This window comes from Trachypithecus francoisi, unplaced genomic scaffold (assembly GCF_009764315.1).
Source record: "Trachypithecus francoisi isolate TF-2019V2 unplaced genomic scaffold, Tfra_2.0 Lachesis_group5, whole genome shotgun sequence".
Lineage (NCBI taxonomy): Eukaryota > Metazoa > Chordata > Mammalia > Primates > Cercopithecidae > Trachypithecus > Trachypithecus francoisi.
In genome coordinates this window covers 88145502-88168377 of record NW_022681470.1, presented here as the reverse complement: position 1 = coordinate 88168377, position 22876 = coordinate 88145502, and the positions used below count along the sequence as shown (strand labels likewise).

Sequence of the window (22876 nt, the reverse complement as noted above, 5' to 3'; positions counted from 1 at the left end):
AACAAAGTAAGACTTCATCTCAAAAAAAAAAAAGGAATTTAAAACACTTTGCAAACTAAGGCACTGGCCATCCTCGAAAGGGTTCTTAGCTCCACTCTCCTACCTGGGGACTCTCAGAGATGGCCAAAGGCCTTGTGGAAGCCAATTCTTTCCCTATCCCTCCCAGCTACAGGCATCCTAAGTCCTCCCCTACTTGGGACTACCAGAAGGATGGTACCAAGACAGAGAGTATGTGACTCAGAGCTTACACAGTTCAAGGGGCAAGACAGGAACCAGACAGAACAAGTTTTGTCTGTTTATTTAAAAACAGAATATCATTTTATGTACAAATATGCACATATTTACATAAAATGTACATATTAGGATCTTAGATCTTCACGCTCCACATTCAAAGTCCTAGGCTGGCTAGGGAATGAAGGATGGGAGCCTTTCCTTTATGCCAGAAATCCAGCAGATTTCAGACTAAGAAGAGTTTGGGTACTAAATCTAGGTATTCTGGCTGAGTATATCTGGGTGTGCCAGCTAAAAATAAACCTCATTGAACTCCAGCCCCCACCCAGAGAAACATCCAGAAGAGCCTTGAATTAGTGATCCAACACCCAGGGGGAAAGGCGACATTCTCACCCCCAGCACCTCCTTCTCCTCACCTGAACTCCTACTCTCTCAGTCTATAATCACTGCTCTCTCTCTCCCCAACACCACCACTGAACAGGAGCCCTTGTCACCAAGTCCAAGCAACTCCCCAAAGTATCACAAACAACTGTGGATGCAACTTTACCTTACCCAGTAACCACTAGGCTCACATCCCTAATTCCAGACTCCACCAGCTCTCAGGTGCCCTCCCAAGGGGTTGTCTGCATGAAGATGCCTTGGAAGGAGCCCCTTTCACAATCACAGGAATTAACCCCCTGGTGTTGGGGGGGGCCTCACTTTAAGCCATCCCAGTAGTAAACATTGAATAAATCTAAAGCCTTTCTTTAATTTTTTTTCTCTTAGTAAAGGATTCAAAGCAGGCACAGTGGTGTACACCTAAAGTCCCAGCTACTAGGGAGGCTGAGGCAGGAGGATTGCTTGAGCCCAGGAGTTCAAGGCCAGCCTGAGCAACATAGTGATACCCCATCTCTAAAAAAAATAAAAATAAAAATAAAAATAAATAAAAAATACAACTAATGGAAAGGGCAAGAAAAAAAAAGAAAAAAATTAAAAATGATTTGGAGCAATATTCCTGCAAGAAGCTCCCGGCGCATGTTTATTTACAGAAAATATGTACATGCAGCAGGCCCAGAGGCCACCAGAGGGCAGAGGGCTTCTGTAACAGTTCAAGCCTCTGCCTGACCCCGGGACTGGCTGCTTCACACTTGCCCCCATGGCTCCCAAGTGGTAGGAGACAGGTTCCCTCACACCGGAGGCAGATTTCAGGTCCAGCTATGCCCGCACACCTGGGTCTGATCCACAGTCTCCACCTCTTGCTTCCAACCTCTGCATCATTAATACTGCTCTGGGGTCTGAGAAAATACCTGCTTTTTCAGGCAGCCACACACAGCCACACGACACACATGCCAAACCCTGACAGTGTTGCCCACGCAGCCACTCAAATCCTGTGGCACATACACCACAGTTCACTTGACTCTGATAGCACAATACACACCACGGACACAGTCACCCCTCCACACACACGCAGTGAACACTCACACAGGCACACATGCACACACACAGTGACCTGCATGCATGCTGGGAGAGATTCAATCAGTGGAGCCCTCCCGATGAACAGAAGGGTTGGAGGTAAAGGTCGAGCAGTCAGTGGGATGGGGAGCATCTTCTGCAAGAAATGGGGGTATTTAAGGAGGCCCCCAAGATGAGCTAAAATCTCCCATGTCAACAGAAGGAGCCAGGCCTAGGGAAGGGAGGCAGGCCTGGGTCAGACCAGGTGTCCCCGCCCATTGATGTAGATGCCATTGCCTGTGGGCTTGGCCCGTAGGGTCCCATTCTCCTGAACAAAATGGTTCATGGCCTGTTTGATGCCTTCATCCTGATCTTCCTCCTCCTCGGTCCGCCCAGAGCCTGGAGACAGCAGTTCAGTCTGTGTTTCGATCTCCCTCACCGTGGTCAGCGTGGAGTAACTGCGGCCCTCAGGCTCTTCACTCTGGAGACCAAGGGCAGAGGGCAAGTCAGAAACCAAAGCAGGGTGGCTGGACATGCTGGGGCACAGCTGGGTCATGGTGGGATCAGAGGCCAGGCACAAGCAGGGGTAACGGTTGCCTCAGAAGCATAGGGACCCAGAGATCGGGGACCAGGAACAAGTGTTAGGCATGGGGAGGGGGAGACGGGAGAACAAAGATGTTGCAGAGATGCGATGCTGGGCTGCATGAGCCAGGGCTAAGGCGAGAGGGACTGGTAAGTGGGCTGCTGACGCACCATATCTGGGACCAGGACAGGGGCCCGAGGAGAGTGGTGGGGACACAGGTGGGGCCGGGGGCCTCACCATCACAGAGCAGCTACTGTTGTCCTTGAGACTATCAGGGTGGCCCTCGGCTCTCAGCCCTACACTCTCCTCCGGCTGCAGGGCCCAGACATGGGGGAGTTAGAACAGGGCTCAGCCTCCTCCCCTCAGCCTCTTCCCCTCTTGTCCTCCACCAGCCTCCTCCCTACTCACCTGTCCCCCAACCCAACAGGTCCATTCTCTCCCGGAAACAAACATCCTCATTTCCCCACTGCCACCCCAAACCCACCCTGGAAGCAGAACTGATGGTGGCTTCCCAGAGAAGGCCCTAGGCCAATGCTGAAGGGGGCCTTCTGGAGCAGCCCTAGCAGACTCGAAGCAACTACACCCTCTCAACTCTACCCTAGCCAGCCCCAGCTGTGAGTCAGTGGCTGACCCAGCAGAGAGCTGTGCTCCTGGTCTGCAGAGAGGCCCAGGCACAAGCAGACCCCAATGTGACTACACTCCTGCATGCATGCACCCGACCTTGGCACACACCTGGCTCCTGGGGTCCGTGTGATGAGAATGCAGCCTCCGAATGGAGTTCTCCCTGGTCAGGGTCAGCTCCTCCTCACTGGGAAAGACACAGCCTTGTCAGGAGCTGAGGGTAGTGGCAGCCTTCCAAGGTGAGCCTATCCTGGCTGAGCCTAGTGAGATAGGCCTGGAGGGTGTGGGTGCCATGCTGGCCCTGCAAGTGTGAGTGTGTGGCTGCAGATGGCAGTGCAGCTGAAGAGCATGTGTGTGCTGTGTGCGTGTGCATACTTGGCGACACCCAGGCACATGGATCTGACCCTCACTAAGGTGGAAGGATTGAGTGCTCCATCTGTGCTCCAGACCCTTAGCTCCTCCTCAGCCCTAGAAAGACCCTGCCCACCTCTAGTCTGAAACTCCTCAGTTTTCAGGCCACCCAGTCTTCTCGGTCCTAGCCCACCTCCTGCTATCCTCTTCTTTGTTCTCAGCTTAGTTCTACCCACCCCGGAGCGCCCAGTACTCACTATTTCTGGGTCATCTGCTGGGCCTTGCGCCGATGGTATCGGGACATGAGCACCACCACCACCACCAGAAGGCAGAACAAGAGTGCGGCGATCACACCCACCACCACCACCGAGGCTGACACTAGGTCCACCTGCTTCCCAGAGTCTTCCTGGGGGTCTGCTGGAGACAGGCCACTGTCTGAGGTGGAAGCCTGCAGCCACAACCCACCCCAGACCTCACAGCTCCCCCACAAAACATCTAAAACCACACCTCAGTTTGACTCTCTGCAAAAGACACACAGTCCAGCCCCCACTGAATAAACACTTGCCCAATTCACTGTCTCTGTCTTGCTTCCCGCTGCCCCCACCAAGCCCTTGGCTCAGGTCCCTTGTTTCTTCTGCCCCGGTGCTTACCAAGAACATCCACAGTGACCTGAGAATCCCTCGAGGAGAACTCATTGCTGACATGGCAGACGTAGATGCCACTGTGCTCAGTGGTCAGTGGGGGAAAGCCCAAAGTGTCCCCATCCACTCGTACCCCACTGGGCAGAGGCCCATCCAGCCTGGAAGACAGGGAAGCTGAAGGGTGCCAGCCCGGAAGGGCTGAAGCCACCATCACCCAACGTGTCCAGACAGCTCTCCACCCTCCACCCCCATGACGTCACCCAGAGCCGCCGGCTGTTCCCACGGTGCCCCTCCCTCCACCAGGCAGGTCTAGGCAGAAGTCCTTTCTCCCTGCTGCCCAGCCTGACCTGGGCACCCCCTACACACACCCGGGGAAGATCCACACGTGTGCCATCCCACATGCTTCCACAGGCATCACGTCATCCAACACTGGGTACCAGGTACACATGTTACAAAGTCCACACAACAGGACACTCCACTCCTAGCTGGGTGTAGAGGTAATTGGAAAATGTGACTGCCTGCTCCAACACCCATGATGTTGCATGGCAGGATACATGAGCATAGCCCCAGGCACAAGGCCACATGCATCGCTCATATGCTTACATGTGAGAACATGCCCGTCATGGGCTCACACACATGTGTACCCAACCTCTCCCTGACTCTCTAGATATTTCAGACCTTGGAAAAAGGCCAAGGATGCCTTGAGGGAACTGGAGGTAGTGGGTGTTTTTGAGGTGCTGGCAATATTGTGGTGGTTATAGGAGTGTTGGCTTAACAACTGCAAAAAGACAGCTGTCTTGTGCACTTTATGCTTTCACATAAATATACAAAATATTAATATCGAAATATTGTGTTATATTTCACAATTTAAAAGTTAGACAAGGCCAGGCACGGTGGCTCACGCCTATAATCCCAGCACTTTGGGAGGCCTAGGCGGGCGGATTACCTGAGGTCAGGAGTTCAAGAGCAGTGTGGTCAACATAGTGAAACTCCGACTCTACTAGAAATACAAAAAACTAGCTGGGCATGCTGACGCATACCTGTAATCCCAGCTACTTGGGAAGCTGAGGCAGGAGAATCTCTTGAACCCGGCAGGCGGAGGTTGCAGTTAGCCAAGAATGCGCCACTGCACTACAGCCTGGGCAACAGAGTGAAACTCCATCTCAAAAAAAAATAAAAATAAAAGACAAGGGCCAGGCATGGTGGTTCACGCCTGTAATCCCGGAACTTTCGGAGGCCAAGGTGGGCAGATCACGAGGTCTTGAGATCGAGACCAGCCTGGCCAACATGGTGAAACCCTGTCTCTACTAGAAATACAAAAATTAGCTGGGGGCGGTGGTGGGCGCCTGTAGTCCCAGCTACTCAGGAGGCTGAGGTAGGAGAACCACGTGAACCCAGGAGGTGGATGTTGCAGTGAGCCGAGATCGTGCCACTGCACTCCAGCCCGGCGACAGAGCGAGACTCCGTCTCAAAACAAAAATAAAATAAAAGACAAAAAATTTAAGGGCTTATCCATTTATTCCCTACTAATGACCATGTACCTTAGATTCCCTGGGCAAGCCAATAATATATGGTGACCATGCATATTCTTGTACGATGAGTATAATAATACAAGAGATGTGAATACATACCCCAATTTATTTGGGGGATCAGAATATATTGTCCCATCCCATAGTGAGTATACCCTGGCCCTGAGAGGGCAGGAACCTAGTCTCAAGTTAGGCCTTCCCCAGGCTCGGGCCCTTACCGTGTCCAGTTGTATGAGGGAGGGGGCTGCCCTTCACTCAAGCACTTGAGCATAGCTCCTTCTCTGCCAACGTGCCACAGATTTTGGTCTTCAAGGCCCCTCACAGAGGCCTCAGCAAGGACTGGAATGGGAAGTGGGAGGAGAAAGAATGGGAATGATGCCTTTGATCATGTGGTACCTCAAAGGGCTCTGCCCCCACCCCACCCTGCCTGAAATACCCTCCCTTGCCCTTCTCCATCCTACTCATCTGCTGCCAAACCTAGCTCAGCCCCACCCTGCTGACAGCTCCTGGCCACACTGTTCCCTCCCCTCTCTAAGCTCAGAGAGTCTATATTGGTTTACCTGTAGAATGAGGCCATAAGTCCCTCAAGGTAGGACCCATCACACATTTTCTGGATGTCCTGTGTTGCCTAGCATAGTGCTAGTCACAGAACAGGTGCTGAATAAATGTTGCCTGATTCTTCACAATCCTACTAGTTCGTTCATTTCTTCAACAAACATTTGTTGAGGACCTACTTTGAGCCAAATGCTGAAAACAGTCTTATCCCCTCCAGAAGCTTGAAATCTAACTCTGGGAAAATAGTATCTACCATTTACCAAGCGCCTTCAATGCGCTAAGCACTGTGTGAGTTGCTCTGCGTTCATAATTTCTAATTCCCGTCAAAACCCTCTAAAGTTGGTATGAGTTACAAATAATTATACTCATTTTGCTGATAAAGAAAATGAAGCCTAACACGACTGAATAACAGCTGGTAAGTAGAACTAGGGCTTGTCTAAGTTTATCTGTTTCCAAATCCTAAACTAATATTTTAGAAAGTGTTTTCAATTCCATGTTTATAGTTGATTCTCCCAACAACCCCGTGAAGCAGGGCAATCTCCTTTGTAAAGATAAGGACACAGAAGCTCAGAGAGGTCTATCCTCTGGGATCAGGCTCCAGGTCTTCCATATTTGGACTAGTGCTCTCTTACACACTGTAGCCTCCAGGACCCAGGTTGGCCAGCCTGGCCTGGCTCAGGGACCTATGGCGTCCCACCAATCTGCTCAGAACCCCTTGGGCTTCCCTACCCAAGCATCAAAGTACTTACAGGACACGTGGAGGATGTGGGTGATCCTTTGGTCCTGTAGCAGGCCAGGATGGGACACCACACAAGTCAGTGGCTGCCCATTCATGCTGCGGCTAGGCACCAGGTGGAACTCGGAGGTGACGGCAGCAGAGCGGGAGTGCTTGAAGGAACGACTGGACGTTGTGCCTTTGACCTCTGTGTCCCAGGTCACGCTGGGGGCTGGGCTGCCCTCAGCTGTGCAGGAGGCTGCCAGGGTCAGGCCCTGGCCCTCTTCTAGTGCTGGCCCAGGATTCAGTGAGGGCAGGGGAGGCACTGAAAATGGGGAAAGGCAGGGGTCACAGGTCTGCACAACCCCTGTTAAGAGGCCCCCACTCATCGCATTTCAGTCTTGTGCAAGTACAAACTTTCAGGCCCCCAGGCCGGGCGCAGTGGCTCACACCTGTAATCCCAGCACTTTGGGAGGCCGAGGCAGGTGGATCACGAGGTCAGGAGTTCGAGACCAGCCTGGCCAATATGGTGAAACGCTGTCTCTACTAAAAATATAAAAAATTAGCCGGGCATTGTGGCGGGTGCCTGTAATCCCAGCTACTCGGGAGGCTGAGGCAGGAGAATTGCTTGAACACGGGAGGTGGAGGTTGCAGTGAGCTGAGATCATGCCACTGCACTCCAGCTTGGGCGACAGAGTGAGGCTCCACCTCAAAAAAACAAAAAAAAAATCACAAAACAACTTTCAGGCCTCCTTTCCTTCTCTTATTTCATGGAGACACAGATGAATGGTAGAAATTGAGGTGACTTTGTATCCTTCCCTACTGTGTGAATTTTTTACAATGAACATAGGTCATTTAAAAAATAAAAATAATGAAGTAATTAAAAAACTAGCCAGATATCATCTACATAATAATAATAACCACCACCTAGTAAGCACTTACTATGTGTCAACTATTATGCTAAATACTTTATAAATGTTATCTCAAATTCTGTCAACAAACAGTGAGTTAGGTATTATTATCTCTGTTTTCCAGATGAGGAAACCAAATCACAAGGAAGTTAAGTGACTGTCCCAAGTTATCAGCTATTAGGTGACAAAGCCTATATTTACACTTGGTTTTTTTTTTTTAACTCCAAGGCTGATGTTATTAACTTATATGTGAATAAAGGGGAACTATAAAAACCTTTATTGTATTTATTTATTTATATTTATTTATTTACTTTTGAGACTGAGTCTCCCTCTATTGCCCAGGCTGGAGTGCAGTGGCACAATCTCAGCTCACTGCAATCTCCGCCTCCTGGGTTCAAGCGATTCTCCGCCTCAGCCTCCTGAGTAGCTGGGATTACAGGCACGAGCCACCACGCCTGGCTAATTTTTGTATTTTTAGTAGAGATGGGGTTTCATCATGTTGGCCAGGCTGGTCTCGAACTCCTGACCTCAGGTGATCTGCCCACCTCAGCCTCCCAAAGTGCTGGGATTACAGGGCGTAAGTCACCTCACCCAGCAAAAAAAAACCTTTTTTTATCTTCAAAATGTTAACACAGAATGGAAAAGACTTGACCATAAGTCCAGAGTTGACCACAAGTGCCCACAATATAAAGTGATGGCTTAAAAAGTGATTGTGGCCGGGCGCGGTGGCTCACGCCTGTAATCCCAGCACTTTGGGAGGCTGGGACAAGTGAATCACGAGGTAAGGAGATCGAGACCATCCTAGTTTACACAATGAAATCTCGTCTCTAGTAAATATACAAAAAAAATTAGCTGGGCGTCGTGGCGGCGCCTGTAGTCCCAGCTACTCGGGAGGCTGAGGCAGAAGAATGGCGTAAACCCGGGAGGCGGAGCTTGCAGTGAGCCGAGATGGCACTACTGCACTCCAGCCTGGGCGGCAGAGCGAGACTTCGTCCGAAAAAAATTAAATTAAATTAAAAATTTTTTAAAGTGATTGTGATCTCAGACCACATTCACTGAAGGTCCATATCAAGGAAGGTGTTAGCCCCACTGGTCGTGTATGGCCACACCATAGCTGGGCCTGTGTCCACATTCAGGACCCACATTGTAAAAAAAAAAAACATGGAGCACAGGATGGTGAGAGAGGCTCTGAAACTGTCTTTGGTGGAACTGTCAGGAACCAGTAAGTTTAGCTTGGGGAAGAGTAGATTTGGGTGGGGCATGACAAAGGGCCTCTGCTTTTGGAAAGGTTGTTGTGCAGAAAAGAGAAGAAGCCATGCCATATTGCCACAGGGCAAAAGTAACAGAGGGAGTTTCATGGCGTCGGAAGGAAGAACTTCCTAACAAATGGAATCTTCCCCAGCTTTTGGGGTTACTTGGAGAGAATTTCTGGATTGGGTACAACGATAGCTAGCTGGATGAAGCTCCCTCACCTAAACAGGACCCTACTTTTTATTCCTGTTCTACTTCTGCCCCATCCATCTCTGCAGTCCCAATCTCTGCTTCCCCCTGCATCCACAGCAGCTCAGACCATCCCCAGAGAGCCCCACTTACCCAGCACTCGGAGCCGCAGCCGCGCCTGGAAGCTGCCGGCGGGGAAGGTGCTGACCCGGCACTCGTACTCGCCCTCGTCCGCCTGCACTGCGTTGCGCAGGAGCACCGAGCCGTCCAGGGGATTGCGTGGGGGCGGCGGCTGCTCCACGCGGCCCTCGTAAGCCGGGCTCACATGAAGCCCGTATTTGGAGTGCAGTAGCGCTAGTTCCTGGGCGCCTTCGCCCGCGTCCACCCGAGCCCATGCCACTTGCCCCACTTGCTCGCCGGAGTCCCCTCTGTAGAAGCAGGGCAATTTTGCGTCCTGGCCCAGCACCACAGTTACCACGTCTGAGGTCTCCAGCTCACCCGCGGGGCACCGGCCTGCAGGGGGCAGACAGGGACAGCCACGATTAAGGGTGCTGCCAGAGCTGGGGGAGCACATTCATAATGATAATGACAGCAAAGGTGGCCGGAACTCCTGGAGCATTTTGTGCTTGCAAAGCACATTCAGTTCATTACCTTATTAAATCTACAAAACATTCCCAAGAGGTAGGTGTTATTATCACCATTTAACAGATGAGGAAACTGAGACCCAGAGAGAGGAAGTGGCTTGCCTAAGGCCACATAGACGATTTATGGAAGACTCACACCCTCTTGCAGCCTAGGATTGTATCCTGAGTAGTTGCAAGGTGGGAGGTTGTAACAGAACAGGAGACCCAGCCTCTGCCCTCAGGGAGCTCACAGTCATCAGGGAAATGGAATTTATGCACAAAGAAACAGGGAAAGCCATGAACAAACTTTCAGAGGAGGTTCAACCCACCAACCGGGAAAAAGTGGATAGTTTCAGAAAGTGTGGCTGGGAGCCACGGCAAGAATCCAAAACTGTTGGTGTCTGGAATGGGTCACATAGGGTAGGAAGGGTCTATTCAGTAGGCCCTTTGGAACATTCTTTTCATGGCTTGGAAGATGAGAGACCTGGATTCCCATAGCTCAGGAAGTGTTCCATGTGGGAGGAAAGGCATGAACCAAGGCTCAGAGGCAGGAATGAGCAAGCCACTAAAGACAGAAAGGGCCTAGGTCAGAGGCCCAGAGAGATGAGATCAGAGCAGGCACACAGCAACGGGGTCACAATTGTAAGCCAGAATCGGAGGCCAAGGGACAAAGGGCTAGGACAATGGGCTAGTATTTTGCATATTAATGAATCCCTCAGGAATTCTGGAATCAGAGCTATCCAGCATGTTACCTTATCTGCAAATAAGGATCCACTCCTTGCTCTCATGGGACTTGAGGTCTGCTCAGGAGTAAGAGATACATATGGAGACACATATGGAAACGTGATGATGGTTTCTGATTTAGTGCTCAGGGGTGTGTTATAGGCCAACTGTGGGATGGGGCAATCACTATGGGACTGAATCATTTGGGAGGGCCCCATGCATGAGTTAGGTAGGATTAGGAGGCAGAGAGGCCTAGAAAGGCATACTAAGTCAGGGACCATGGTGAGCAAACACTAAGGAGATGGAGAAGGTGGCTTGTTCAGGAAGCAAAGAGGAGAGGACCCAGCCTAATACAGGGTGTGTGTGTTGAGCAGGAGTGGAAAATATGGTTGGGGCAGGGTGGGGCCAAATCACCGGGGAACTTCCATGTGAGCAAAGGAATTCAGACTTGGTCAAGAGGAAATGGGGAGTCACTGAAGGTTCCTTAGCAAGGGAGTGCCATGAGCAAGCGGTGAGGGGCAGTCACTGAAGGCTGCAGCTGCAGCCCGGGTGCAGTAGTGCTAGGAGGGGATAGGAGGGGACAGTTCCAGGGGGAGATTTGAAAGGGAATTGGTCATTGACCAGAAAGAAAGATGAAGGAGAGGAAAGACTCAAAGACAGCTCCTAAATTTCTAGCATGAGTAACTTATGAGGGAGACAGGGCCTGAGGATGTTCACTGTTGGGAAGAAATAAATTTGGAGTCATGGAATCAAAAGTGAAATATGGGGATTGGGGCCTGGGAGCAGAGTAAAGGAACATGCTGGGATGGCAAGAGCTCCTTGCTTTGGAATGTGTGCCCCAGCAATCCGCAACAGTGTGTTGTCCCTGCCTCTGCCCAGCAAGCCACACACCTTGTTGTTCCTCACCTCTGCTCACAATACCCCCTGCCTGGAATGCCCTCCTCCTTATGTCTGGTAGCGCCTACTCATCATTTAAGACTCTGCTTAGCCATCATTTCCTCCAGGAGTCCTCCCTCCTCCCACCCCCACCTCAGGCAGCATTAGGTGCCCTTCCTCTGTGCTCCTCATCACCCTGCTTTCACTCCTGTCACAGCACTTTATCCCTGTTTTCTGGGCCTCACATCACATATGGAACCATTGTTTCCGATTTAGTGCTCAGTGGTATGTGGGTTCCATCAACATTTATTGACTGACTGACTGAATGAACAGGTGAATTAATAAATGAGAGAGGGGCAGGCGCGGTGGCTCAAGCCTGTAATCCCAGCACTTTGGGAGGCCGAGACGGGCGGATCACGAGGTCAGGAGATCGAGACCATCCTGGCTAACACGGTGAAAGCTCGTCTCTACTAAAAAATACAAAAAACTAGCCAGGCAAGGTGGCAGGCGCCTGTAGCCCCAGCTACTCGGGAGGCTGAGGCAGGAGAATGGCTTAAACCCGGGAGGCGGAGCTTGCAGTGAGCTGAGATCCGGCCACTGCACTCCAGCCTGGGCGACAGAGCGAGACTCTGTCTCAAAAAAAATAAAAATAAAAATAAAAATAAAAATAAATAAATGAGAGAGACAGAAGAAAAGTGTAGAATGAGGATGAACAGGCTGGGCAGAGTGGCTCACACCTTTAATCCCAGCACTTTAGGAAGCTGAGGCAGGCAGATCACCCAAGCTCAGGAGTTTGAGACCAGCCTGGCCAACATGGTGAAACCCTGTCTCTACTAAAAATACAAAAATTAGCCGGGCGTGGTGGCGGGCACCTGTAGTCCCAGCTACTCGGGAGGCTGAGGCAGGAGAATCGGTGAACCCAGCAGGTGGAAGTTGCAGTGAGCTAATCATTCCACTGCACTCCAGCTTGGGCAACAAAGTGAGATACTGTACCAAAAAAAAAAGAAAAAGATTAAAAAAAAGAATGAGGAGGAACAAGCATTGGGCTGGCCAGGGAGGAACACTACATGGTAACCTTGGGGCGGAGGCAGGATAGGCTGGGCTAGCTAGCTAATTGGGTTCACTGCCAAAGGGAGCACCTCCAGACTGGACAGAGAAAAAAAACAGGGATGGAAGGAGGCAGGCATGAAGGGAGGAAATGAAGCTCCACTAGAATGGATCAGAGGGTTTTAGTGAGGCAGCACATAGAGCACAGGAAAGGGTTCCTGTGGCCCTGCTACCAGGAGAGGGAAGAAGGATGCTGTTGGTTGCTAAGAGGGCCCAGATGGGACAGGATAGACCTGCAGGGCCAGATACCAGGGCCCTGACCTGCCTAAGCTAATGTTGGTCCCACCCAGCCCAGCCTGGGAGTCCAGCTAACCACCCGCACCCATCCCAGGCTTCTTCTCCTCCTGGCACTGGAAAGAACAGGGCTGCCAAGGAAGGGCTGCGAGTGAGCTTGGGTAGGGATCTCCAGCACAACATATCCTTTGCTTCAAACGCTGTTGTCTGTGAAGGTCACAGGGATCCCAAGACCTGCCCCACTGGGATACTCAAACCTTTCTAAAGACTATTTCTGAAACAATTTTCCAACCCTATTCCTATACTAGTCAACCACCTGCTGCCTCCCCACCACTAATCACCTATATTTCTCTTGGAAAATACTTTCTTAGGGTACAGCAGGCATTAGATATCCAGTGCATGCCTGAATCTCAGTCCTCCATGTTCTCACCTGTGAGTCGATGATCCCCACCCCTAGGGGACAAACTGAAGCTTCACAGACTGAGGAACCCAGTAAAACAGGAAATTCCTTTCTGAATATCTCCCACAGATCCTCATTGTTCTAAATCCACTATTTAGTAGGAACATCTCAGCCTGAGGCAACACCCTCCTCCAGTTGCATACCCCTCTACCACCCTAGGGTACAAGAGAAGAGAAAATAGAATTTGAGCCCTAGAATCCCTGTCCTTGGCTAAACAGACCCAGGAGTCCAGGCTTCCTGGCCAGGGCAGGCCAGGACTGCCTCCTCCTTCTCTCCTCCACCCAGTGTCAGCCTGGCGTCAGCATGATGATGTCATCAGACCAAAGGAGACACATTGCCTGCCTGGTGAGGTCACCTTGCGGGCATGTGGTGGCCAGGCCAGGCCAAGCCCACGGACCCTTCTGTTGCAAATTGTTTGCTGAGGCTGGTGGACTTGGGCTGGTTGGACACTCCTCCCTCTGACCCTCCCACCCCTCCTCCCTGGAGCACCAGGACGCTGGTCAGGAGCCTTGGTGACTCAGAAGCTGCTGCACAGCAGCAAGCCTAGCCACAGCCACCACCACCTTGCGCAAGGGAGAGAACAGGCCCAACTGGCCAGACGGGATCCCTGCCCTTGGCCTCCCCCACCCCGGCCAGGCCCCCACGGGCCTCTTTGGAGCCCAGCCCTTTGTGTACCCCGCCCGCTCCCAGACAGGCCCTCCATTCCAGGTTTGGGCTGGCTGGCTGTTCCCCACCCTATGCCTGGGTCTCAACACTCCTTTCTATGTGAGCCTGGCCTCTGATCTCAGGCGGGGAAACTGAGGCTGGCACTTGCTGATACCCAGCCATCAAGAGCATCTTTAAGGAAGTAGATTTTCTTTATGAGGGGCCTTTCTCCATCAGGATCCCCTGCTGGGACTTACAGGTGTGAATGTAGGGGTCCTAGAGGTGGGTGTCTGAGAAGGAGGGAGTAAGTATGAGTTTTTTGTATATGGGAGCTGCGACTAAGGGCCTGGCCAGTCTTAGTGCTGGTTCAAAAGCATGTGAGGCTATCTCCTTGCATAAACTGGTGGGTGTTTGGCACATATATGTGTTCATGTCTTACCTTAGGGGCATATATGTACTTACTTGTCTGTGTCCAGAGGGGAGAGCTATGTACCAGTATGTGTGAACGTGTGTGCACACACGATTCCGTGTGCGTGTCACACCCTCTGTATGCATAGAGTGCATTCTTGTCTCGCGGAACTCTGCACACATAGTAAATATTTTGCTGTGGGTTTATCTTGGCTTCCGCATGTCTCTCTGTCTCAGCTGCCCTTGGTCAGTGGTATGTGGCTCTGAGCCTTTGCCTCTGCCTCCTGCCTGGAATGTCACCCCCATCATCCCTCCCCATCTCACCCCAAGACTTGAGGACAGATTCATCTCAGGCTTAAGGTGGAAGTACCTAGAGATGAGGTCACTGTCCCTCCAGGTGATGGGAACTTGCCATTAAGGACTCCCCAGCTGAACAAAACAAACGTTTCCTCTCCCCTTGCTCCTCAGGTTCCTACTAAAAGGACTCCCACATTTCTCACCACTATCCCCAGCCACTCCCCTGGGCCCCTCAGCAGCTCTGGCCCCCCAAGGAGGCCTCTCTCTGGAAATCTCTGTCAGGGTTCTGCTGCTGCCACCACCAGAAAAACCAGCTCTGGTTCCAGGCCTGGGTAAGGGTTGTCTGGTGTGGGTTTGTAGGGGTGAGGGGAATCCTGCCTGGGGCTAGGGGGAGGGGTCCAGGCTGTCTAGGGTCTCATGCTCCTTTGTTAACTCCTGCCTCCCCTTACAGCAACAACCTCCACCTGAGAGCTGGAGTATGTGGGTGAGTTTGGGATGAGAAAGGACCTGGGAGGGACGCACCGAAGCTCCCCATCCAGGACAGGTGACACAAACAACCCAGCAAACCCCTTTCCATCCACTCTTTTCCCCATAACCTTGGCTTTGGAGTGCTAAGGAACTTTAAAAACCAGAAGATTCCCTCTCCACCTTCATCTGCCTCCCTCACTTACCCCCCATTGTCCTAAGCCCCCCAGCTTAGTGAGAGCTTCCCAGCCTGGGCAGAACGCCCACCCACAGATTAGTGTCTGGGGAGGGGAGCCACACAATCACAAAGGGAGATGAGAACAATGGGGAGGACAGGCCTTGAGGCAGCCCCGGCTATGGCCCAGACACAGCTCCCAGCACAGATAAGTCCCCTAAACCCCCCGGAGCCAGAGTCTGAGCCTGGCTGAGTCACCACAACAGCCACACTGTGGGTGGGAGACCCAGGATTCAGCTTCTCCCAAACTCCTGAGATCCTAACCCCTGCTCCACACTGCCCCTCCACCCACCATGGCCTGCTCTGCCCCGTCCCAAATCACAGCCTCAACTCCAGCTCTCAGGACACACCAGATTTAGAGGGAAGGGGGTGGGGGTGGCCAGAAAACTATGAGAAAATCTCCCGAGGCCAGAGGCTGCCTGTTCCAGTGAAAGAGTGACCTCAGCCACCTTCTCCACAGCGTTCCTTCAGGAGGCATGGCAGATGCCTCCCCAGTTCTGAACTTCACCTCCTCTTTTTTTTTTTGACACAAAATCTCACTCTGTCACCCAGGCTGGAGTGTAGTGGTGTGATCACAGCTCACTGCAACGTCAATCTCCTTGGATTCTGGCAGTCCTCCCAAGTAGCTGGGACCACAGGTACACCACCATGCCTGGCTAACTTTTGTATTTTTTGTAGAGACGGAGTTTCGCCATGTTGCCCAGGCTGGGCTCAAACTGCTGGGCTCAAACTGCTGGGCTCAAGGGATTCACCTGCCTTGGCCTCCCAAAGTGCTGGGATTACAGGCGTGAGCCACCACGCCTGGCCCCCTCCTCATTTTAGATTCTCTTCCCAAATTTAGACCCTAGACTTCTCTACTCCCTTCCCTTCTGACTTCATTCCCCATATCACCTCCATCCCTTCTCTCTGCGTAGACTTCGGCCAGAGCAAGGGCAAATTTTTGGAGGCTAGAACATTCAATCATTCTCTCCTCACTGGGCTTGTGCCCCAAAGTAGCTAATCCCCATTCACTTTGCCTAGAGAACCCCCAGATCCTGAGGCTCTGGTCTACCTGATGGAATCATGAACTCTAACCTCCTCATCACCATCTCTGTAGCTAGGGTCTCCTTGGCCCGGCCTCCTTAAGCACTAGGGTGGGAACAAGGTCACTGAGGTCACAGGGCTTCCCTGGGATTCTCCCAGTTCTCACCACCTCCCTTGCTGGCTTTCCCAGGTTTGGGTAGGTCCTACAGGAAAGGGCCTGCCCCCTCTGTAAACAGGAGTAGAAAAGTAAGGATGGGCCCCTCCCTTTTGAAGAAACTAACCTGAGACAGAAAGCTGATCCTAACCCCCAGAAGGCAGACCTCAGAATGCATAGCACTCACCCTCTGGTCCTGCAGGGCTCCTGAACCCAGACAAAGAGCTAGGGACTAGGATCCTAATGGGGAAAGGGGTGTCTCATGGATTTGGGTCCCTCAGCCCCAGGGCAAGAGATGGGGGAGGGAGAAGGGAGGAGACCTCACCCGGAAACTCAACCCATTAAGGAGAGACAAAGAGCTGTGGTGCTGAGGCGCCTCCCAAGCCTGGGCTCCTTTCCCTTGCAGGGGTGGGGCAGGGCCCTGGGGCTCAGAGCTCTAATGGCCCAGGATTTGGGTAGGGGGTGAATTTGCAGTAGGGCCAGGAAGGCAGTATTCTGGAGAAAGGTACTCTGGTACCCTCTGAGAGATGGGACCAGAACCCCTTTCCTCCTCCTATCTCCACAACTAGATCCAGTGACCCTTCCAACACCACAGCACCCCACTTCAACCAGGGCTGGAACATCACAGAGTCATCATATTTGAGCTGGAAGGTCAGTAGAGATGATCTGGTCCTAGCTCTTGGTCTACTGAAGTCTGGTTTCATCGCTGCCCAAGGTTACCAAATAGATTAATAGCGGAAACGGGATCTGGACCCAAGACTCCTGACTTCCCAGTCCAAGGATTTTTTTCAGAGACATGAAACATTCCAGCTTGCTGGGAGCCATTTAAGATAGTCTATACACAGAAGAGCCAGAATGGGGGTGGTAGTGGAGGTAGGACCATCTGATCCTCAGGCTAGTAGTCTCCAGCCCCCAGAGCAACCTCAGCTCTGTGTAGGTTATAGCTGCAGCAGCAGCGTAGTGGCCTCCTACCAGCTACCAGCTTCCTGGGGCAATCTGGAGCCAGGCTTCCTCCCTTACTGTCAGGCATTGCATGAGGTCTAACTAGAAGGGGGTCTCCTTTCCCCTTCCCTGGGCTTCTCTTAGTAAGAACAGTTTTGCCATCATAGAAAAGGAAGACAAAAACCATGTGATGCAGTCACCATTGCATCTCCAGCATCTAGTATCCAGGCTGTATCCAGTGTGCATTCAAATGTACTATTCTTCAATGAACTTAGAATCGGAACACCAAGATACTAACCCTTGTCATACTCCTAACACTGAGCAGAGATAATCAGGGATTCCAGACATAGTGACTTGGCCTGGGGGGCTGGGAGGGAACATGAAAGGGAAGGACTACACTGGCTCTTCTGGGGGCACTGCTGGAAGCTGGGGTTGGGAGAGAGGGATTGGCTCCTCAGTTCAGAGTCAAAGGAAAGAGATTGTGTGTGTGTGTGTGTGTGTGTGTGTGTGTGTGTCAACTCCTAACATTGAGTAATCTTGAAGATCTCACTTGCCTATCTCTCTCAGTTTTTTCATCTGTAAAATGAGAGACTTGGAGTGGTGATCTCTTTGATCTCTTCCAAGTCCTGAGATGGCATGACTCCACTCTTTAGGTGTGGGTAGATCCCACAGGAAAGTGACGGCTGGTTCCCCAACTCCAGCAACTAGGCTCCAACTTTTTGGCCTAAACAAGTGAGAAGGATTATCTGGAAAATGGGAACTAAAACACAGGTGGTAGGGGACTGTGAGGAGATGGCAGGGGTAGGAGCTGAGTATCCTACAACTGGAGGCTGAGCCATGACCTATTATAAAATCAGAGTGGGAGCAGCCCATACCTCCACCAATCCACACATCTAGGCCTTATTCCCTTCCTCAAAGCTTTGGCTGGAGAAGGAGGTGGGGGAATCACTGCCGGATCTTGCTGAGCAACAGAGGCTCCCTTGCTACTGCTCCTGGGCCCAATAATCAAACTGTCCTATCCAGATCAGGCCCCATCTTTTGAAAGAGAAAGATTTCTGTTACTCATTACCCTAGGAACAGCCTATGGAATTCCACTGAGTCTCACTGTGCACACACAGGCACACACACTGTCCTCTACTCTGAAGATTATACATTCCTATAATTCATATTTGCTCTGTATATGTTAGACAGACAGGAGGTGAGGAGTAATACAAGGCATCTAGTTAAGAAAATGGGGGAACAGGAGATGAACGAAAGGGGACTACATCCTATCTAGATGGTTCCCTATCTTAGACCCCCACCCATCTAAACCCCCTTATTACCACCCTGGCACCTAATACTGTGTCCAGGGAAAGGGAGGGGTAAGAGTGACAGGCATTCTCAGTTCTCCTATAGTCCCCAACAGGTGCGCCAGTCCTGGTGCTCTAGAACATCATGGAGAGAAGAGAAGGAAATAGAAATCCCCCATCTACTCTGTGGGCATCAGGCTTCCAGCACCCAGATGACTGCCGAAACCAGCTGAGCCCTGAGTCAGCCCCAGTTCCAGGCAGCCGTTCTAGAGCCCAGGGGGTAGGCCAAGGCACCTCCAGGAAACCCTGGGGTGAAAAGAATCCTCACAAGTCCCATCTCCCTGCCCACCTACACTGGGTCTCTATTCCCTAAGACAGCTCAGGCCTAGGCAAGGCTTTGGCAGAGGTGTCAGGGATCCCAGACATAGTGACCTGGCCTGGGGGCTGGGAGGAAACACGAAGGGGAAGGGCTATACTGGCTTTTCTGGGGCCACTGCTGGAAGCTGGGGGTGGGAGAGAGAGACTGGCTCCTCAGTTCAGAGTCAAAGGAAGGAGAATGTGTGTGTGCATGCGTGTGTCTATGTGTTTGTGCATGTGTGTCAGTGCCGGGTTGGGCTCAGAAGCAAGTGTCCTGATGGTTCAGGCAAGTCCTACCTGTAAACGATGCCAGCAGTAGCAGCAGCAGCAGCCAGACCTCAGGCCCCCACATCTCGGGTCCCAGGGACAGGGGCATGGTTGAAAGGCAGACGGCCCAGCGTTTCTGAAGTTCCACTGAGATCTCCCTGGGAGCCAGCTGCAGACGAATAAGGAACTGACCCAGAAGGCAGGAAGCTGCAGAGTTCTTGCCTCTTGTACTTGGGTCTGTACTGGGGGGCCCAGCCCCGGCCCCGTTCTACCCACCTAGCCGTAACTACCCCCAAGAAGCCGTGGTCCGGAGCTCCGAGCTCCCCCAGAGCGGCTTCCCACGCTGTGGCCAACAACGACGGCAGAAACCTGGGAACCTGCTCAGCAGGTCAGAACAGGTGCGTCTCTGGGGGCTGGGCCTGGCACGGAGACTCAGCAGCCACCGCCCCCACGGCCTGGGCTAGCTAATGGGCGCCAGGGAGGGAGGGAAGAAGGAAAGGACCTGGGTGGGGGCAGTGGGGTCCCATCCTCAGCTCCAGGCTTTACCTGCGAGTATGTGGAAGGGGCTGTGAAGGGAGAGGCAAGGGCGGGGGCTAAGGCAGGCCCAGGGTACCAGGGCAGGCCAGGATGAACAGGGGCAAGGCCCTTGTGGGTAGAAAGGAACCCAAGCGTCCCACACCCCAGCTAGCCTTGCTCCTCCTGGGGGCCTTGACAAGTTCCCGGATCTCCTGGAGGGTCTCAGCTTTGGAGCCATAGAATCAGAGAAGGCCAGAACTGAGGAGGAAGGAGTCTGTCAGTGCTGGGCTGTATACTTCATTCTTCAGATGAGAAAACCAAGGCCCAGAGAAGGGGAGGGACTTGCCAGAGGACACACAACTTAGTCTCACGGTTTGCTCAGACACCTCTATCCCTGAGGTAGGGAAGTAGTTCAAAGACCCCGATAAATAACTTACGTAACTCCTCTAATCCCAACTCCATATAGGAGAAGCCAAGCAAGCTGCCAAGGAATTAGCCCTAGGGGTTCCTGGCTTCCCTATCAGGGCCCTCTCTCAGCTTCAACATCTTGTTACCCAGCCAGGAGTCCCAAAAGCGCAGCAGCACAACTTGAATGACCAGAGGTTCGTCTCTAGCCTCTCCATGGTCATTTTACCCAGTGTATTCCTAGGTCATTAGACCAGCACATGTCTGGACTTTGCAAGGACAATCTTAATTTCAACGAGCCCTGTATTCCTGTAAGTACACTCATCCTTGTCAGACCACATGTTTCCATTCTGAATGCATAAAAAGTGACCGCCAAGTTACACAAAACCTTACTGGCCTCCCTGGGATAGCCAGAGGAAGAGGGCATATTCTGCGCTCACTGAAAATTTAGTGAAGGGGAAAAGCAAGATCACTTGCAGACTAGGGCTAAAACAAAAACCAGGTTAATATAGAGATAGATGTGGGAGAAGAAAAAAAATAGGTTAAAGTTTTGCAATAGGACCCTTCCATCTGGAGGAGGCAGAAAGGAGGAATAAAGAAGCCGTAAGGAAGAGTTGTTCTGTGTAGATTTTCTACCACCACCATCCCCACCAACTCTACCTGTCAAACTCTTATTCATCTTTCAAAGCTGACCTCAAATGCCACATCTTCGTGAAGCCTTCTCTGCTCCTCCCACCCCAAATTAATCTTTCTTCTATTCTTCCTCAGCCTTTGCTAGTCCTTTTATTATAGCTTATGTGCTCATAATTTGTGCACATCTTATCTCCTTAACTAAATTGTAAGCTTCAAGTCAAAAAAACATTGATTGAGGCCTGCTGTGTGCCAGGGATTCAGTCAGTGTATTAAATTGTGGGACAGGGCAAGAGTTGTAGCCTGTGAACTCCTTGAAAGTTGGGCTTATTTTATAATCTTGTCTCAGTCTTCCATGCTAGGACAGGCCACAGCATTTCATGGGAACTGACTACATTTTGGTGAAGGCATGAATTTCTGAATAAATGAGTTGTCCAGATGGAATGGGTGGTGAAGTAGGATCAGTAAAGCAGACTTCCTGACTAGCTGTGAGTTACTATCCTGAACTGGGGTTGTGACCTGTACTTTACTCCTGTCACTGGACTATGACCCCAACTCTGGCTCTAGATCCCAACTGTCAGCAATGACCACGGCAGTGACCTCTTCTTCAGGGGCTATTTCCTGCAGGTCAGAGGCTCTTACAGGCCAGGCCAGATGCCAGAATTCCCCAGTTTCTCTCTGCCTCCAACCCTGTCCCCTCTTCAGGTCCCCAACTGTGCCAGGGGAACAGCCCCACCCAGATGCTGCTTTGAGATCCACTGTGGCAGGGGTGGAGTAGGGCCAGCGGGAATGGGAGGGGGAGTATCCTGTGTTATAATTATAATTATCACACCTTGGATCCTATCGCATGCTTTCGGAGGAGCTGCTTTCCTTCCCACGGATTCACCCCTCCAGGTACAGGAAGCTACAGGAGAAACTGAGGCATGGGAGTGGAAAAGCAGTTAGTTCACAAGATGGGTATCCAATCTCCTTCAGCCTGTCCATTCACGGTATACCCCTGTGAAAGTGCTACCAGTCAGGATGTCTCTGAACCCCTGGTTAGGCCCCTTAATCACTCACCCTGAACTCTAGCCATACAGAGCATGGAAGGGAGGCAGAACTGTCCAGAGGTGGAGTTATGGTATGGCTATATTCATTTTTTCATGGGAATGTTTGGGTCCCAGTAAACACCAGATGCAGCCTTGAAGTAGGCTAAGGGTACCACAGGGCCTAAGAGGGGGTACTAGAGTCCAGCAGCCCACTCCAGGCCTTTGACGGAGGTAGGGATCACTCTCGCTCCTCATTTCACAAATATCTATCTCAAGTCCCTCTGTCCCCTCCCTCCCCTCAGCCCTGTATGTCTCACAAGGGCCATGCTCTTGGAGAATATGCCCTCAAACTTAAGTCTTTCTTACCCTCTCCTAGGATTAAGGCTGGGGAAGGCATATTCTAGGATTGAGGCTGGAAGGAAATATTGGATGAGGAAGATTTTCAAGACCAATGCCTGGTATCCTGGTTTGATTCTCCCTTCCATATTGAATTCTCATTCCTCACATGCCTCACTCCTACCCTCTTCCTACCCATATTGTGGACCCTAAGAATGAGAACAATTCAAGCCATGATAGTGTCTTTATCATGTGTGTTTGTCTGGGTGGCATTACTGCATGCACGCCTGCACCCATGCATTCCTTCAACAGACATTAAGTGAGTACCACTATGTGTCAGGCTCAAGGGAGGAGACCAAGACACATAACACATAGTCCCTGCCCTCAAGGAGCCCTCAATTGGGAGAGTCAGACACAGAAACAACTGTAACATGCTGTATCCCACCATCATGTGTTCCCTATGTATCTCTGTACGTGTACATGCTATGCACATATGTGGAACTGTCTCTGTGTGCACAGCAGCGGATGTTCTTCATGATCTGCATGCATCCAAGCATCCACTTATACCTGTCTCTGTCCCCATGACAGGCTGCACGCCTCAGCCAAACCGGTTGGAGTGGGTTGTGCTGAAATTTTTGTTTGTGTCAATGGGACTTGAGGTGAGTCAGGGAGGGACAAGGTTGGGTGGGGTGGTGTGGGGGAGAAGAAGAGTGAGAGTGAGGGTCAGACTGAGTGGGGGAGGGAGGGAGTGGGCCCAGGTGGGAAGGGGTGGGAGTGAGGGTGGGGTGCAAGAGGATGAGTTGGGGGTAGGAGTAGATGAGAGAGCTCCTTGGTGAGTAATATCCTGT

The 22876-nt window shown here is 51.6% G+C and overlaps 1 protein-coding gene across 4 annotated transcripts; it reads right to left on the bottom strand.

Annotated features, from left to right (window-relative positions):
• Window positions 1-281: 281 nt before the first annotated feature.
• NECTIN4 (nectin cell adhesion molecule 4) lies at window positions 282-19513 on the bottom strand. Of its 4 annotated transcripts, none has more exons than XM_033195776.1 (9): window positions 19144-19513; window positions 9162-9521; window positions 6692-6982; window positions 5606-5726; window positions 3868-4016; window positions 3475-3634; window positions 2978-3053; window positions 2483-2557; window positions 282-2143 (listed from the first exon to the last, which is right to left on the bottom strand). In XM_033195776.1, exons 1-9 carry the CDS (start codon window positions 19220-19222, stop codon window positions 1919-1921), a joined length of 1536 nt encoding a protein of 511 aa, XP_033051667.1. In that variant the 5' UTR covers window positions 19223-19513; the 3' UTR covers window positions 282-1918. The 4 variants fall into 4 exon arrangements, with proteins under 4 accessions (XP_033051667.1, XP_033051668.1, XP_033051669.1 ...); XM_033195777.1 differs by having other exon boundaries at window positions 3475-3631; XM_033195778.1 differs by lacking the exon at window positions 2483-2557.
• Window positions 19514-22876: the final 3363 nt, after the last annotated feature.